This window comes from Sus scrofa, chromosome 18, assembly GCF_054392235.1.
Source record: "Sus scrofa isolate SSC_HxYL_T2T_F1_AM1 chromosome 18, Sscrofa_HxYL_maternal_Yorkshire_Landrace_v2.0, whole genome shotgun sequence".
NCBI classification, from domain to species: Eukaryota; Metazoa; Chordata; class Mammalia; order Artiodactyla; family Suidae; genus Sus; species Sus scrofa.
In genome coordinates, this window is record NC_139400.1 from 18568778 (window position 1) to 18585786 (window position 17009).

The 17009-nt window shown below is 39.5% G+C and overlaps 1 protein-coding gene across 1 annotated transcript in view; it reads left to right on the forward strand.

The window, feature by feature from the left end:
* The window catches only part of KDM7A (lysine demethylase 7A), an 83171-nt gene that overhangs the window by 36581 nt on the left and 29581 nt on the right, over positions 1-17009 (forward strand). Inside the window, exons 3-8 of the mRNA XM_003134614.5 lie at positions 1487-1604; positions 5981-6141; positions 7952-8093; positions 8354-8540; positions 9910-10072; positions 14834-14921. Of these exons, the coding sequence (XP_003134662.1) occupies positions 1487-1604; positions 5981-6141; positions 7952-8093; positions 8354-8540; positions 9910-10072; positions 14834-14921 (859 nt within the window). The remainder of the gene's footprint in view (positions 1-1486; positions 1605-5980; positions 6142-7951; positions 8094-8353; positions 8541-9909; positions 10073-14833; positions 14922-17009) is intronic.

The following is a 17009-nucleotide window of genomic DNA, read 5'->3' on the forward strand; positions in this document are numbered from 1 at the left end:
ATGATTTAGTGTGACTTCCCCTTATCCATGAGAATTCAGCATTATTTTTTTTTATTATGATCTTTGTAAGGCAAAGGAAATAATTTAGACTTAGAGTTGTCTGCTCACCAAGGTTTTATTATATATGCAGGAAAACATATAGGAAAATTTGAAAGAATTTTGCAGCAAGTACCTCTAAAGCCACCACCTAGATTCCACTATTAACACTTTAAGTTACTTTAACTCATATCTGTCTATGAAACTGTCTATCCATGTTGCTCTCCATCTTACTTTTTGATACATTGACCAGAATCATGGGGGGTTTAGGCTTAAAGGTGATTTTCAAACTTAAAAGAGGAGTAAAACTGAAATCTTACATTGATACTGCACACAAAGATGTGTAGGTGATGCCACCCTGGTAGAAAGAGGAGTGAGGTCCAGAGCTCCCATCTCCGCCTCTTCTCCATCTTCCCTTTCATTAAGGTTCTTCAACACATTCTGTAAAACAGCGCCCATCTTCTTCATTTCTGCATTGAGGAGATGGGACCCAGACATGTTAAGTCTTTTGCCCAAGGTCTCAGAGTAAGTCATAGCTAAACAAGGAGTCAAAGCCAAGTCTCCTGATTTCGGTTTCTGTGTGTATTCAAGATTGTAGCCTCCCAGGGCTACATAGAGTCACAGGATCTTAGCATGGAACTGTCAGTTATTTACTGTCATCTTACTTGTTGTGCTTCCATTATGCTGCAGTCATCTGCAATTTTTGTTTGTTTGTTTGTTTTTGCTTTTTAGGGCCATACCTGGGGCATATGGGAGTTCCCAGCCTAGGGGTTGAATCAGAGCTGTAGCTGCCGGCCTACACCACAGCCACGGCAATGCCAGACCCGAGCTGTGTCTTAAGCCTCCATCACAGCTCACAGCAACGCTCCTTAACCCACTGAGCGAGGCCAGGGATTGAACCCGTAGCCTCATGGATACTGGTCGGATTCATTTCCACTGTTCCACAACGGGAACTCTTCGCCTGCTATTCTTTGTGTCAGTGTAACCATACTTATTTTGGGAATACACCTTGACATAAACGAGAAGGGAACTGTGCTATTAAAATAGATTTCCGATGTGGGATCAAAGGCACTGCCCCGAGAAGATAATTTGGATGGTGCATAAAAATCATATTGTACTTAATGTTCTTGTGAAAATCATGATTTTAAATAATTGTGATAGTTTTAGTATGTATAAATGTGGATGTTATAAAAGGCTCAATCTGCTATTTTGAATTCTTGACTTAGTTTTAAAATAATTCGAAATAAAAAAATAGACTTTTAAAAACCCACAGTTAATTGCCTATAATTGCAGTTTTTCATAAATTTTACTTCTTTAGCCTTAGAAATATATTGAAAATGTTATTATTATACTTGACAGTTGTTATTTCTGATTATAAAGACCAGTGATTAGAAAGTACATAGTATCACCAGTTACAAAATGGTTTTCTTTTTTTAATCTAAAAATCCAGTGAAAAAGAGGAGGAACTGGCACAGGCACGACTACACGGAGGTTGATGATGGTTCCAAACCCGTGCAGGCTGGAACTAGAACTTTCGTGAAGGAATTACGTTCTCGAGTCTTCCCAAGGTATGGAACCCTCTTATGACCAACGACATTTAAGAATGTTGCCTATTGAAATGGCGTTATCTAAAGCAGTGTTTTCAAGCTTTGGTTTGCAAGCCATTATTGTTCTCCATCAGCTTTTTACTTGTCGAAAATGAAATAGAATAGAAAATATTGGTACAATGAAGTTAATAGGCGTAAGCAAGCATAGTTGCATGGAACTTCTGTTACATGTATGTGTGCTGGGTCGCTGTGTAAAAATGTATTTCATAACTGCGGGCCCCAGTCCAAAAAGTTTCAAGCACACTAATCTAAGGCAGTTATTCTCGTACTTTGTTCCTTACGTGATGCAGCTGCTGCTGCTTTTCCATCTTCATCCCACCTACTCCTGTTTTCTCATTATGTTGTTTTCCTATCTGTCTCCACCCTATGTCTGCCAGGAGTACCCGAAATTGTTACTTAGCCTCTGGGGGCAGCAGGACTGGGCTTTTTTGATTTTTTTTAAAAAGATAATGGAAAGTATTTGAGTTATCTGTGGCTTGAAGAGCATCAAAAGCATTATACAGCATTTAACTATGCTAATTTAGATCATTTCCTACTCACTGCCTGACATCTATTTAAAGTGATAATGCTTAATAGGCTTTTTACACGAGATCATATCCAGGCTTGTTAAAAAGGGGAAGCACAATTTAAATTTCAATCACAATATCATATGCAGCCCATTACGGAATTATTTCGGATCCTGTAACTGTAAAACCCTGCTATTTCTTCACAGTCTTCAGGATTCCTGGCTAGCCCCCTCCCTTAAACAGAAACGTAAATGGTCAGCAGCTATTGTTGACTCCCTCACGTACTGAGAGGAAAAAATATGTGTATAAATATACATGAAGCCCAGTAGTTTTCCACCTGATTTTCATGATATTAAAGACCCTATCCTCAAATATTCTCTACAAAATCATTAGAGAAGTAATTGTTTTCATTGTTTGCTTTGGAGTTTTCAGCCAGGGTCTAAGGGACGGCTTCAGAGAGAGTTGTGAGTTCCCTAAAACCATAGAAACAATTTAGTATTGACCTGTGAATGTGAATCTTTCAGGAATAGGAGACATAGCTTTCATTTTTTAAACACAGGTTTGTAACCCAAAAGAAAAGTGTTAGGAATCCCCGTCCTGGCTCAGTGGTAACGAACCTGACTAGTATCCATGAGGTTGTGGGTTTGATCTCTGCCCTTGCTCAGTGGGTTAAGGATCTGGCGTTGCCACGAGCTGTGGTGTAGGTTGCAGACGTGGCTTGGATCTCATGTTGCTGTGACTGTGGTGTAGGCCGGCAACCGTAGCTCCAATTTGACCTCTAGCCTGGGAACTTCCATATGCTGCAGGTACAGCCCTAAAAGGACAAAAAAAAAAAGAAAAAAAGAAAAAGAGTATTAAAAATCCTGGCCACGTGATTCCTGTGGCTTCTTGGCCAAAGTACTAAACACAAATGAAAGCAGGTGATGGAGAGATGGTCACAAATGTCCATACTGTACTTAACCATTAATTAAAGGTCTTTGGTTTTAACTCCATAAACCTCCACATCATTTAAAACCATGGTAGAGCTACAGTAACTAAATGATACATCTTTAATGTGATAAACACAGAAGTGTATAAAAGAAAGTGAATGGGAGTCCCTGTAGTGGCGCAATGGTCAATGAACCCGACTAGTATCCATGAGGATGTATGTTCGATCCCTGGCCTCGCTCAGTGGGTTAAGGTTCTGGTGTTGCTGTGGCTGTGGTGTAGGCCAGCGGCTACAGCTCCAATTCAGCCCCTAGCCTGGAAACCTCCATATGCCACGGGTGCGGCCCTAAAAAAACAAACAAACAAAAAAAGTGAATGGGTTCGCTTCTCTGTCCCCTGTTTTAAGACTTAAAGTCTTTTGAGACTCTTTTTCACATAAATGATGACTTTTAAACATTTATGTATATAGGTAAATAGATGTATATATACCTAATTTTTTAAAAATAAAATGGGGTTATATTGCCATATGTTGTGCAACTTGCCTTTTTTTTTTACTGTTATATTTAATAAATATCCTTCTATATGTAGACACAAATTTGCCTCACTCTTTAACTGCTGTGTAGTGTGCAAGAGTGTATATATATATACACACACACACCATAATTTACTTAACCATCCCACTATGGTTTATATTTAGTTTGTGTCCAATTTTTTTCTCTTGTGTGTAATGAAGTACTTGTATTTTTAAGCACCTGTGCCTATGTATTTCTGATCAGAGGGGAAGTAAAGCAACAAACCTTTAAGGCGAAGGGGCACAAGTGATAGATGATCTCCTTTAGATTGGTGTTTAAGGAGTTGTTAGATTCTCACAGATTGCTGAAGAAGGAACACTTACGGATGCTTATGGGGAAAATAAAAGGCAGCACAGGAGTTCCTGCTGTGGTGCAGTGGGTTAATGACCTGGCTTGTCTCTGTGGCGATGCACGTTTTTTTTATTTTTTGCTTGTTTGTTTTGTCTTTTCTTTTTGTCTTTTTAGGGCCGCACCTGTGGCATATGGAGGTTCCCAGGCTAGGCGTCCAATTGGAGCTGTAGTTGCCAGCCTACGTCAGAGCCACAGCAACTCAGGATCCGACCTGCTTCTGCAGCCTACACTGCAGCTCACAACAACACCAGATCCTTAACCTACTAGCGAGGCCAGTGATCGAACCCTTAACTTCATGGTTCCTAGTTGGATTTGTTTCCACTGCACCATGATGGGAATTCCAGCCTTGCAAGTTTGATCCCCAGCCTGGGACAGTGGGTTAAGGACCCAGCATTGCTGGAGCTGTGGCATAGGTCGAGGATGCAGCTTGGATTCCATCCCTGGCCTGGATATGCTACAGATTCGGCCAAAAAAGCCAATGACAACAACAAAAACGGCAGCACAGAATTCAGTTAGATAAAGGCAATGGAAGCCCTCTACTTTCAAGACTATCCAAGAAAAGTCTGTCTCAGTTTTTTTTTAGGCCTCAAACTGACCTTCTTTTAGTGAGAAAGTGGGATGATCTGAGCTTAGTGATTCAGACACCCAGTTTCTCCTGTCTTCCCCTTGACACCTAGGCTGCAGATGACATCGGGGCAGTTAAGATCTGATTGTATAAATGGAAACTGTTGTGTTTTAACCTATGATGCAAGTGTTGTGCTTAACTTTGCATGTAGAGTGGCTGTGTCCTCTGAGCATTTGGAAAATAAAATCAAGAGCATCTCCATTTGTTTTTTTCTCTTTTAGGGCTGCACCTGCAGCCTATGGAAGTTCCATAGGGGTTGAATTGGGGCTACAGCTGCCGGCCTGCGCCACAGCCATGCTAAATCCAAGCTGCATCTGTGACCTATGCTGCAGCTTGTGGCAATGCTGGTTCTTTAACCCATGAAGGGAGGCCAGGGATTGAACCCGCATCCTCATGGGTACTAGTCGGGTTCTTTACCCACTAAGCCACGACAGAAACTCCTAGAACATCCCCATTTAAAGAGATCTTTGATTTATGGTTAGATAGGGAAAGTGAAAAGAGACAAACCACACTTAAATGTAATACCTATAATGTGCTAGTCATCAGAGGGGGCAGTTGGAGATTGAACAACTCTTTAGTGGCTTAAGGTGACTACTTATAAAACTTACTAAATATTGGTTGCAACAGATCATTCAGATCAGGAGTTCTCAGTTGGGGTATTTGGACATTTTCTCAGTGGATAGGGACCATGGATGCTAGTCATCCTCCAGTGTGCAGAGATAGCATGAATTGTCCTGTCTCAGGAGACTGTAGGGTCTAATAAGTATTTGTGTAGGATCTCACAGCCAGATAGAATCTGTCCTGTGTTTTACTTATCCTAACTGGCTTTTATTCTAAAATACCCCCTCCCTTTTGCTCTTCGGGATTCCTACACAGCTTGTGTTGGGTGGCTTCTAATTTTGTTACTTTTTACAAGATTGTTACAACTAATTGTAAGCATCCTATTATTCTATTATCTTTTCTAGTCTTGTTTACCTGAACATTCGTGTATTGAAATACACATTTTGCTATAAACTAATTTGTTTTTCATCTTGTTATATTTAAGGTATTTTATATAATATATATATATTTCCAATTATATGTATTGAAGTAATTATTTATGACTTTTACTTTAGTATACTAAAAGGGACTTTGTAAAACATTTGTTATAAAGAGGAGAATTAGGGAGTTTCCTTGTGGCTCAGCAGATTAAGGACCTGGCATTGGCACTGTGGCTCAGGTCACTGCTAAGGCACAGGTTCAGTCCCTAGCTGAGAATCACTGATATGGTTAATAATATAGTATGTGAATTAACCCATTGCCAAATTATTTTTTTGACTTATCAACAAAGATGACATTTGACTCTGCTTTCCTTAGTGCCGATGAAATCATTGTAAAGATGCATGGCAGCCAGCTGACACAAAGATACCTGGAGAAACATGGATTTGAAGTCCCTATTATGGTCCCCAAATTAGATGATCTAGGACTCAGGCTCCCTCCACCTACTTTTTCTGTTATGGATGTGGAACGTTATGTAGGTACGAACTTGATTCCTTTAATTACTTGGGAAAATATGGTAAAAGTAAAATTGATATTATCCCAAAAATATTAAAAGTTGGATGAAGGAATGTTAATTTAGTTCAGTTTCTGGGTCAGGAAAAGTGAAAGTCATTATCACTTATGTTGAAAACTATTTTTTCTCATCAGACCTGCATTCAGGAAAACAGAAACATTTTGCATATTTTAGGTTACTCAGCCTCATCCTGTTGCTTTTTTGTTGTTGTCATCAAATTTCCTGATACCTGCTTAGGAACAATTATTCCTGAGAGGTAGCTAACAGATATGGGGAAGAAGCTTGGAAAATTGGATTGGTCCTCAGCCTCTGTAGCAGCATGCAGGTGCAAGATTTCTGGATCCTGCTTTAGTGACCTCCTGCTGCCTAGAGAAAGGCCATGAAAAAAGAGGAGCTCATTTTCAAACCAGTTTTTATGTTAATAACTTGGTGATATTTCCATTTAGTGATGGCTGGACTTAATTTGTTACATTGAGGTCCAGAAAGGCATAAGAAACACGATGGAAAACCCTTTATCTTTTGCAGTATCATTGACATTTTCAGTTGCTTCTTTCATTCTTATCAGGATATTTAGAGATAAAGCTGACTATGAAGGATCTCATTCCTTGTCAGCAGTAGCGATTATTTGAGCATTAAATCTCTAATCTGTCTTAAATCAAACTATGTATTCTTTATAGTACATTTTGTCCTGAGCATGAAATGCCTGATAACTTGCCCCTTTATTGATCCATTGGTTGACATTGATAATTGTTTCACTGAAGAAGTCCAATTAAATTGCTGTGACTTCACATGCAGCTAGTTTTGAGTTACTTGATAAATTAGAGGATGAAGCTGAGATTTCACCTAAACCTGTTTGCAGAGATAGCACTGCAAGCTAAATGGCCGGTGTAACATAACTGTAGGAAAAATGTTCAAACTACTTAATAGCTAACTTTGTAGTACTGAGAAGTGCTTCAGTTAACAGAATTGTTTTGCCTCCTAAATATAAAATAAAGTCTACTTGGCAATACTTTCTTAACTTATATAAAGTTACATTAAAGTAAGAAAATGGCGCTCATTTGTATTGCCATGTTTTGAATTTCACATTATTCTATAGGACCCTATAAAACTGAGTATGCTTTTTAGGGTGATGCATTGGTGTGCAAGCAATAACTCATGGTTTTATAGGAAAATTATAAATTAATCTCAATTCAGATCTCTTTTCACAAATACTAATAAGAGCTGATTTTTGCTTCCTAACCACTCATTTTTTTCTTGAAGCAGAACGTGCAAAGACACTACCAGGCAAATAGAAACTGTCCTGGTTAATTTGTTTACTGATTACCCAGTGACTGGTTTTTCAAAACGATGGACTTAAAATCTTAGATGTTAAAGAAGTGAAAGGGAAAAATCAGTGTCTTCATTCTGTGCATGAATTAAGACCCCGAGCATGTGGTATAGTTTCCACCTACCAATATAATGCATTTTTGTCGTGAGCTGCACAATAAGCCATTGGTATATAGAAACCTTTGTAAACATATGTATTATGCTCCGTGTTGATTATGCAGCACTCTCTTTATTGCTTTATTCTTTTCCTTCAAAAACCGTCCCTTGTTCAAAAGTTCTAGTTGGACTTAAAAAGTAAGGCTATAGGAGGAATCTTTGTCTAGGTTATATACTTTTAGAGATGGTGTAATTATCATACCAAGTGAATATGGTCTTTAAAATATTTGTGTTTAGGGCATTTATTGATGAAGCTCTTAGCCCAATAATAAGACTGTAATTTTTCTCTGCAGGTGGTGACAAAGTGATAGATGTCATTGATGTGGCAAGGCAGGCAGACAGCAAAATGACACTTCACAATTATGTTAAATACTTCATGAATCCTAACAGACCAAAAGTGTTAAATGTGATCAGCCTTGAATTTTCAGATACAAAGTGAGTAGTTCTGGACGTTTTGGTTAAGCCTTCTGAGTGTTAGCTAAATGAAGTTAAATCATGAATTTATTTTAGTAAGAAACATACTTGTGTGGTCCAGTGATAAAGCTATGTTGTCAATTTTGCTTTGGCACGCCCAAACTTTAAGTATTGTGGTGAGCCTTGAGTTCCAGTTTGTGTTGAGATGGAGATGCAATTTTAAGAAGTTTTAATTTGCATGACGTGGGCGTGTGTGTATATGTGTGTTTGTTTTTTTAAAGGATGTCTGAATTGGTGGAGGTTCCTGATATAGCCAGAAAACTTTCCTGGGTGGAAAATTATTGGCCAGATGATTCAGTCTTTCCTAAGCCATTTGTTCAGAAATACTGCTTAATGGGAGTTCAAGACAGCTACACAGATTTCCACATTGACTTTGGTGGGACTTCAGTCTGGTACCATGTCCTCTGGGTAAGCTTGGGGTATTTGTTCTCTTATTCACAAAAGCACAGAGTCTTATTTTTCTACAGGTACATTCATTTGCCATAAAGGACGTTTGTAAAGAGAAGTTTTTTGTACTTTTCCAGTAGAATATATCATTTTGAGTGCTTAAAGAAGTATTATTTTTTAAAAAATATTAAGTAATGGAGGAGCCATGAATTCTGAATTTATAGATTCCTCTTTTTTGCCCCTTCTTGTGAGTTAATCTCTTTTAGCCGTTTGTCTCTTTTCATTTCTTCTCCCCGCTATTGAATTGTCAGTTAAGAATCAAATACCTGAAGAGTTCCCTGATGGCTCAGTGGGTTAAGGATCTCACGTTGTCACTGCTATGGCTTTTTTTTTTTTTTTTTTTTTACCGCTTTAGCATGGGTTCAATCCCTGGCCCCAGAAAGTTCTGCATATTGCAGGTCTGACAAAAAAAAAAAAGACCAAAAAAAAAAAAATCAAATATCTGAGAAAGAGCAAAATTACAGTAATAATTGCTTCTGACCCTTAAGATCAGGCTAAGACATGTAGTTGAATAAATCAGGAATGCCTGTAAAAATACTCATTCTCCTCGGCAGCTTATATTTACCTTGCTTTAGCTAGAACTGCGCTGTTCCATGCAGTAGCCACTAGCCACGTGTGGCTAAATTTAAGTAATTAAATATAATTTAAAATTCAGCTTCCTTATTCCCATCGGTTAAATTTCAAGTGCTCAGTAACTGCATAGGGCTTATAATTACTATACTGAGTAGCTCAGATCGAAAACATTTCTATCATCACGGGAAGTTCTTTTGGACAGTGCTAATCTGGAGCCACGTCTTTGTCTCTATCAAGTGCCTGTGCATCAGCAGTGCTCTGGACTATATTTGATGCCATGCCCTTGAGCGCCTCTGCCTTTTCTCCATGAGAAAGCAAAGGGTTAATTCATTAAAAGAAGTTTATTTATAGGTCTTTAAAAATAATTATATATAGGTCTTAGGAGGAAGGCCAAAGTTCGCAAAGATGAGACCCGGAAACCTGGGGCCTATTAACATGCATTTACTTCTATACCTTGAAAGAAAGGCCAGTAGGATGCTTGTGATTCTTTCCCTTCCTCTCTTGCAACTGTTTCTCCATTGCTGCTGTATTGACCCCTTGTCATATTCGGGAGGGGGAGCTTTAGCTCTTGGGAAAATGCTTATTAAGGATAATAGCTATTGATTAGGTATGTGAAATAACATCTTTTTGAGCCTAAAAAAAAATCTGATGATTATCTAATATAATTTAGATCATTGTATTGGGAAATTGCATCAATATAGGCCATGCTAAGAATGGCATTTACTTTTTCAAAAATTGTGTGATTGTTTTCTCCCAGGGCGAGAAGATTTTTTATTTGATTAAGCCAACAGATGACAATTTGGCACTCTATGAATCTTGGAGTTCATCGGTGACCCAGAGTGAAGTGTTTTTTGGAGATAAGGTTGACAAATGCTACAAATGTGTGGTGAAGCAGGGACATACCTTATTTGTTCCTACAGGTAAGTTTTTAATCCCATCCTCGTTTCCCATAGGGCAGACTCATCACACAGAATCACTTTTAATTAGAACCCCTCGCTTTCACCTGTTTGGAAAATAGTTTTGTGTAGCCTGAGAGATTACTCTGATCTTGGATTTTTCACTTCTTTGTCCCTTAGAGGGCTTCTCTTACAGTCAGGACCTGTTTTAGTATTGTATTTTATGTCATTTGTCTTCATTTTATTTCAATTTAGAAAAATTCGCATTAAATAATACCCTTTTAATGTGTCCAATTCAGTGGGGTTTTTTTCCTCTTTTATTTTATTTATTTTTATTACTCAATGAATTTATTACATTTATAGTTGTACAATGATTATCACAACCCAATTTTATAGGATTTCCATCCCATAACCCCAGCACATCCACCCACCCCCCAAACTGTCTCCTTTGGAAACCGTAAGTTTTTCAAAGTCTGTGAGTCAGTATCTGTTCTGCAAAGAATTTCATTCTGTCCTCTTTTCAGATTCCACATGACAGTGAAAGCATTTGATGTTTTCTCATTGTATGGTTGACTTCACTCAGCATGATAATTTCTAGGTCTGTCCATGTTGCTAAAAATGCCAGTATTTCTTTCCTTTTAATGGCTAAGTAATATTCCATTGTGTATATGTACCACATCTTCTGGATCCACTCCTCTGTCGATGGACATTTAGGTTGTTTCCATGTCTTGGCTGTTGCAAATAGTGCTGCAATGAACACTGGAGTACATGTGTCTTTGCGAGTCGTGGTTTTCTCTGGATTAGATGCCCAGGAGTGGGATTGCTGGATCAAATGGTAGTTCTATTTTGAGTTTTCTGAGGCATCTCCATACTGTTTTCCACAGTGGCTGCACCAATTTACAATCCCACCAACAGTGTAATATAGGGTTCCTTTTTCTCCACACCCTCTCCAGCACTTATTGTTTGTAGACTTATGGATGATGGCCATTCTGGCTGGTGTAAGGTGGTACCTCATAGTGGTTTTGATTTGCATTTCTCTGACAATGAGTGATGTTGAACATCTTTTCATGTGTTTTTTGACCATCTGTATGTTTCCTTTGGAGAATTGTCTGTTTAGATCTTCTGCCCATTTTTTGATGGGGTTGTTTGTTTTTTTGGTATGGAGCTGCAGAAGGTGTTTATAAATTTTGGAGATTAATCCCTTGTCAGTCGATTCATTTGCAAAGATTTTCTCCCTTTCTGTGGGTTGTCTTTTCATTTTGTTTAGGGTTTCCTTTGCTGTGCAGAAACTTTTCAGTTTAATTAGATCTCATTTATTTATTTTTGTTTTTACTGCCATTACTCTAAGAGGTAGATCTGAGAAGATGTTGCTGTCGTTTATGTCAGAGAGTGTTTGGCCTGTGTTTTCCTCTAAGAGTTTTATACAATCCTTTGGTTTTTAATAGATTAACAGAGCTGTGCAACCGTACCCCTAATTCGTCACCTCCATACATATTAGCAGTCACTCCCCGTTTCCCCACCTCTGAGGCCCCAGCAACTGCCAATGTACTTTCCATCTTTGTGGATTTGCCTGTTTTGGGTATTTCATATATAACATGTGGAATCTGTGACTTTTTGTATCTGGCTTCTTTTAATCAGCATTATGTTTACCAGGCTCATCCGTGTTGTAGCACTTCTCAGTGCTTCAGTACTTTTTACGGCTAAATAATATCCCATTGTATGGCTGTTTCACATTTCGTTTATCCCTTCAGTTGATGGACATTTGGATTGTTTCCACTTTTTGGCTGTTACGAATAGTGCCACTTTGAACATTTGTGTAAAAAAGTATTTCCCCTGGTTCTATACACCTAGCAGTGGAATTGCTAGGTCATATGGTTTAATGATAGTTAACTTTTTGAAGAACTACCAAATTGTTTTCCTAATGGTTGCACCATTTTATATTCCCACCAGCAATATACAGGTGTTCCAATTTCCCCACATCCTCACCAACACTGTAATTATCTTTTTTTTTTTTAGTTTTGCCATTCTAGTAGGTATGATGTACTAGTGTCTCATTGTGATTTTGATTTGCATTTTCTTATGAGTACTAATACTGAGCCTTTTTCTTATGCTTAGTGGTCATTTGAATATCTTCTTTGGAGAAATTTTTATTTAAATTATTTGCCTGTTTTTAAGTTGGGTTGTCTTTTTATTGTTGAATCGTTAGCATTCTTTATATATTCTGTATACTAGATCCTTGTCAGATATACGATTTGCAAATATTCTCTCCCATTCTGTGGGTTGTCTTTTCATTTTCTTGATAACAGCCTTTGTACAAAATTTTAAGATTTTGATGAAATTCTCTTCAGTTTTAATGGGTCAGCAAGCCTGCTGTAAGAATCTGGGCTGCTGTCCTGGGACAGGTAGAAGGCAATGAGCGTATTTTGAGGGACCTGGGAAGGTGCTGAGTACCAGCCTTATCGTAGCCTCAAGTATGGTACATCAGGCGTGTCATTTTGGGACATGACTGAATGCAGGGTATGGACTTTCTGGGGCAGTGGGTTTGAGAATTGTGTTCTTATGATTTAGGGGACCTTAATGGCTGCAGAAAATTAGCAGGGTTCTATTACAGGCCCTGCTTTCCTACCTTGGTTCTGGCGTGTATAATAATCTGTTGAGTAAATGAATGGACGCCTAGAACTAGAATTTATAAATCTAGACACACATCAGTAGTTTCATTGTGAATGGGCTAAGCTGCTCCCTTAAAGCCTCTCCTCAGTGCTCCCTCTTATAACAAACGTTTTGGTATGCCTGCTTCGAAGTTTTGAGTTCAAGTTTATCAACAATATGACCACCTACACCAATAATCCCACCCCCAAATTGATGTAATGACCTAACTAGAACATAGAGAAGAAACTGAAAGTAATTTATAATAAAGTACTATTTCAAGATGTTCCTGCGCAGACGCAGCAGCATTAGAAGACAGAAGGATGCACAGGCCAGCTCACCATACAGGTGTGTGATGGGCAACTCAGAGGCTGTGGCGTTGGTCTAGATGAATGGTTCTCAAACTTCATTGACCGTCAGGATCACCTGAAAGCCTTATTAAAACACGGAGTGCTGGGCCCAGCGGTTCAGATACTTTGTTTCCGTATTACTGGGATTATAGTTTCTGGGCGCAGACGGTGAATGACAGATTTTATACCTGTCTGAATGCCCAGCAGAAATGTGAAAGTCCTGAGTAATGCAGGACAGTTTCTTTCTGTGTGGAACTGTCCTTACGTCCCTGGCTCCCACTCACAAAATGCCAGTAGTGCCTCCTGATTATCATGACAAAAAAAGCCTCCCAAACTCTCCACAGCACTGCCTCCATTGATTACCACTGCTTTACAGAATCTGTAGCCATCGTAGACTCAAGACTGTGTGCCTTTGCACACAACAAATGGGCACCACTTGAAATCTAGCCTCGTGGGTAAATTTTTTGATACTGGGTCATAGCACAATGAGGGATCAAAATAGGAAAATATGAAGAAAATAGTATTTGTCTGTTTAACAGCCAATACATGTAGGTGTGTGTGTATATATAATGTCTTTCTGTTCAGTCTAGGGATCTTTCTTTCAAAAGTTAGGCATTGTCTCTTAAAAATGTTCCTCACTTTGAAAACATTTTTATTGTTTTAATTTTTTTTGCTTTTGTAGGGCCTCACCCACAGCATATGGAGGGAGGTTCCTGGGCTAGGGGTCTCATCGGAGCTACAGCTGCTGGCCTACACCACAGGCACAGCAACACAGGATCCAAGTCACACCTGTGACCTACACCACAGCTCACAGCAACGCCGGATCCTTAACCCACTGATCGAGGCCAGGGATAGAACCTGCAACCTCATGGTTTCATTTCCGCTGTGCCATGACAGGAACTCCTGAAAACATTTTTATGAGAAAACACTTTTTTTTTTTTTTTTTTTTTTGTCTTTTTGCTATTTCTTTGGGCCACTCCTGCGGCATATGGAGGTTTCCAGGCTAGGGGTCGAATCAGAGCTGTAGCCACTGGCCTACGCCAGAGCCACAGCAACACGGGATCCGAGCCGCGTCTGCAACCTACACCACAGCTCATGGCAACGCCAGATCCTTAACCCACTGAGCAAGGGCAGGGACCGAACCCGCAACCTCATGGTTCCTAGTCGGATTCGTTAACCACTGCGCCACGACGGGAACTCCGAGAAAACATTTTGATGTTAAGGGAAAACATCATTTTGATTTGCCAACACTGGTATTTATAGGACCATAAACCTACATAATAGAATGTGGCTGATCTGCCTTTTCTTTCTTAGAGGCAGGTCCTCAGTTGAGTTCCACTGATCCTTCTCTGCTTGGTCCATAAAGATGCTCATTTCAGGATGACGCTAGGGAGGCGAAGCACTCAGCCAGCTCCATTGTTTATTTAATGACTGCAATTGCCTCCTTATAACCAGATTTGACTTGTTTCAAAGCAAAATCTTTAGGGTAAAGTTAGATTGTGTTTTTAAACTAAAAAACTAAAACAGCAACAACCACGAAAACCTTCACTTATCCTGCACTGTAATTTTGCTAATTAGGTCAATGTGTTTACTTTAAACTCAGCACAGAGACTAGCATGTAATAGGCATTTAATAAATATTTGAACCAATGAATCTCTAGATCATAATAGGATTTAAGTATGAGGTAAACTGATTTTGATATTTTGTGTTTCTTAAAACAGGTAGGTAGCATATTTGTGTGGCTTAAATATTGAAAAATCACTGATTTATATACTTTTAACCATTTCAGGGTGGATTCATGCTGTGCTCACGTCTCAGGATTGTATGGCTTTTGGGGGGAACTTTCTGCACAACCTTAACATTGGCATGCAGCTCAGGTTTGTGTCATCAGTATTTAAAGGGTTTTTATGCTTTCTTAATTACAACTTTATCTAAAAGTTAAAAAGAAAATTCAACAACATATTTGAGATTTCATGGAGATAGGCCCTTAGGAACTTTGTTTTTTTTTTTTTTTTGGCCATGTCTGTGGCATGCAGAAGTTCCCAGGTCAGGGAGCAAACCTCTACTATAGCAGTGGCAACACCGGATCCTTAACTGATTGGCCACTAGGGAACTCCTATTGGGAACTTTTTTCTTTCTTTTTTTTTTTTTTTTTAATTTTATGGCCACACTCATGGCATTTTGAAGTTTCCAGGCCAGGGATTGAATCTGAGCCACCGCTGCTACCTGTGCCACAGTTGTGGCAACGCTGGATCCTTTTATTCTTTTACTTTTTTTGGGGGGGGGGGACACACATGTGGCATCTGGATATTCCCAGGCTAGGGTTCAAATAGAAACTATAGCTGAGGCCTAGGCCACAGCCACAGCAACTCGGGATCTGAGCTGTGTCTACGACTTATGCCCCAGCTTGTGGCAATGCCAGATCCTTAACCCACTGATCAAGGCCAGGGATTGAACGTGCATCCTCATGTCTACTATGTTGGGTTCTTAATGTACTGAGCCATAGTGGGAACTCCTAGATCCTTCTTTAACCTACTGCACCAGGCCAGGGATCGAACCTATACCTCAGCAGCGACCTGAGCTGCTGCAGTTGGATTCTTAACCCACCATGCTACAGTGGGAACTCCCCTCTTTTTTTTTTTTTTTTTAATTTTAGGGTTGAGATGGGGAAAGCATGGATGGGGAGCTTGGCGTTAGCAGATGCCAAGTATTATATATAGGATGGATAAATAAGGTCCAATCGTATAGCACAGGGAACTATATTCAATATCCTCTGACAATGAAAAAGAATATAATGGAAAAGAATATGAGAAATGGGAAAGAATATCAGAAAGAATGTACATATTTATATAACCAGATCACTTTTGCAGTACAGCGAAAATTAACACAACATTATGAATCAACTATACTTCAGTAAAATAAAATTTTTAAAGTATCCTCTTAAAATTTTGACAAATGAACACCTGATGGTTTTCTAATCCAAAATATAAAGAATAGGCGTTCCCGTCATGGTGCAGCAGAAACGAATCTGACTAGGATCCGGGAGGTTGCGGGTTTGATCCCTGGCCTCGCTCAGTGGTTAAGGATCCGGCGTTGCCGTGAGCTGTGGTGTAGGTTGCAGACGTGGCTTGGATCTGGTATTGCTGTGGCTGTGGTATAGCCCGGCAGCTGCTGCTCCGATTAGACCCCTAGTCTGGGAACCTCCATATGCCATGGGTGCAGCCGTAAAAAGCAAAAACAAATAAATAAATAAAATAAAAAGAATAACTCATTCTGTTTGACACTAGATATTTCCCCAAATTTCAAAATTTCATAAAAATGGGTAGGCTCTTCTTTGACTGTTTTTACCTTGAGGGAATTGAACTAAATCCAGTCGGATTCAGATGTGACAAAAGGTGCTGGGGAAGAGCACCCTGAGTGAGGATTGCTGTCAAAACACCTGCTTTGATGGTTCTGTGGGCAAAGGATTGACAGCTACTTCCTCCTGTGTGTGAGATGTTGACCTTTGGGCAATAACTCCCCTGGTAGCCTCATGAGAGAAGAATGTTACCAGGCAATATTGCTTAAATGGTGAAATGGTTCCTGCCTGACAAACGGCCTCAGGACTGGGACAACTAGAAATACCTGGTAGGAAGACATATCTTGGGCTTTCCTGAGTGAGACTCTTTAAAGTTGGCCTGTTCCCCATGGAAGCCATGTGTCTGTGGAGTTGTGAGAAATACTAGCTCTTACGGGGCATGAAGCTCTAAGCGCAGGCAGCTCCCGTCCTTGCCAAGTGTGTATCTTTTTTCTTTATATCTGAGCTGTCACCAGGGGAAGGCTGGCTCTGTGGACTGCGGCAAGGACACCCACAGAAGAGTCACGCCGTGGCAAGGTGGTTTCTGTCTTCTCACCTTGACCAGCGGCCAAACATGGTCTTGACATTGACTGCTTAGTGAAGCCTAAAGAACACCCCCTGAGTGGCT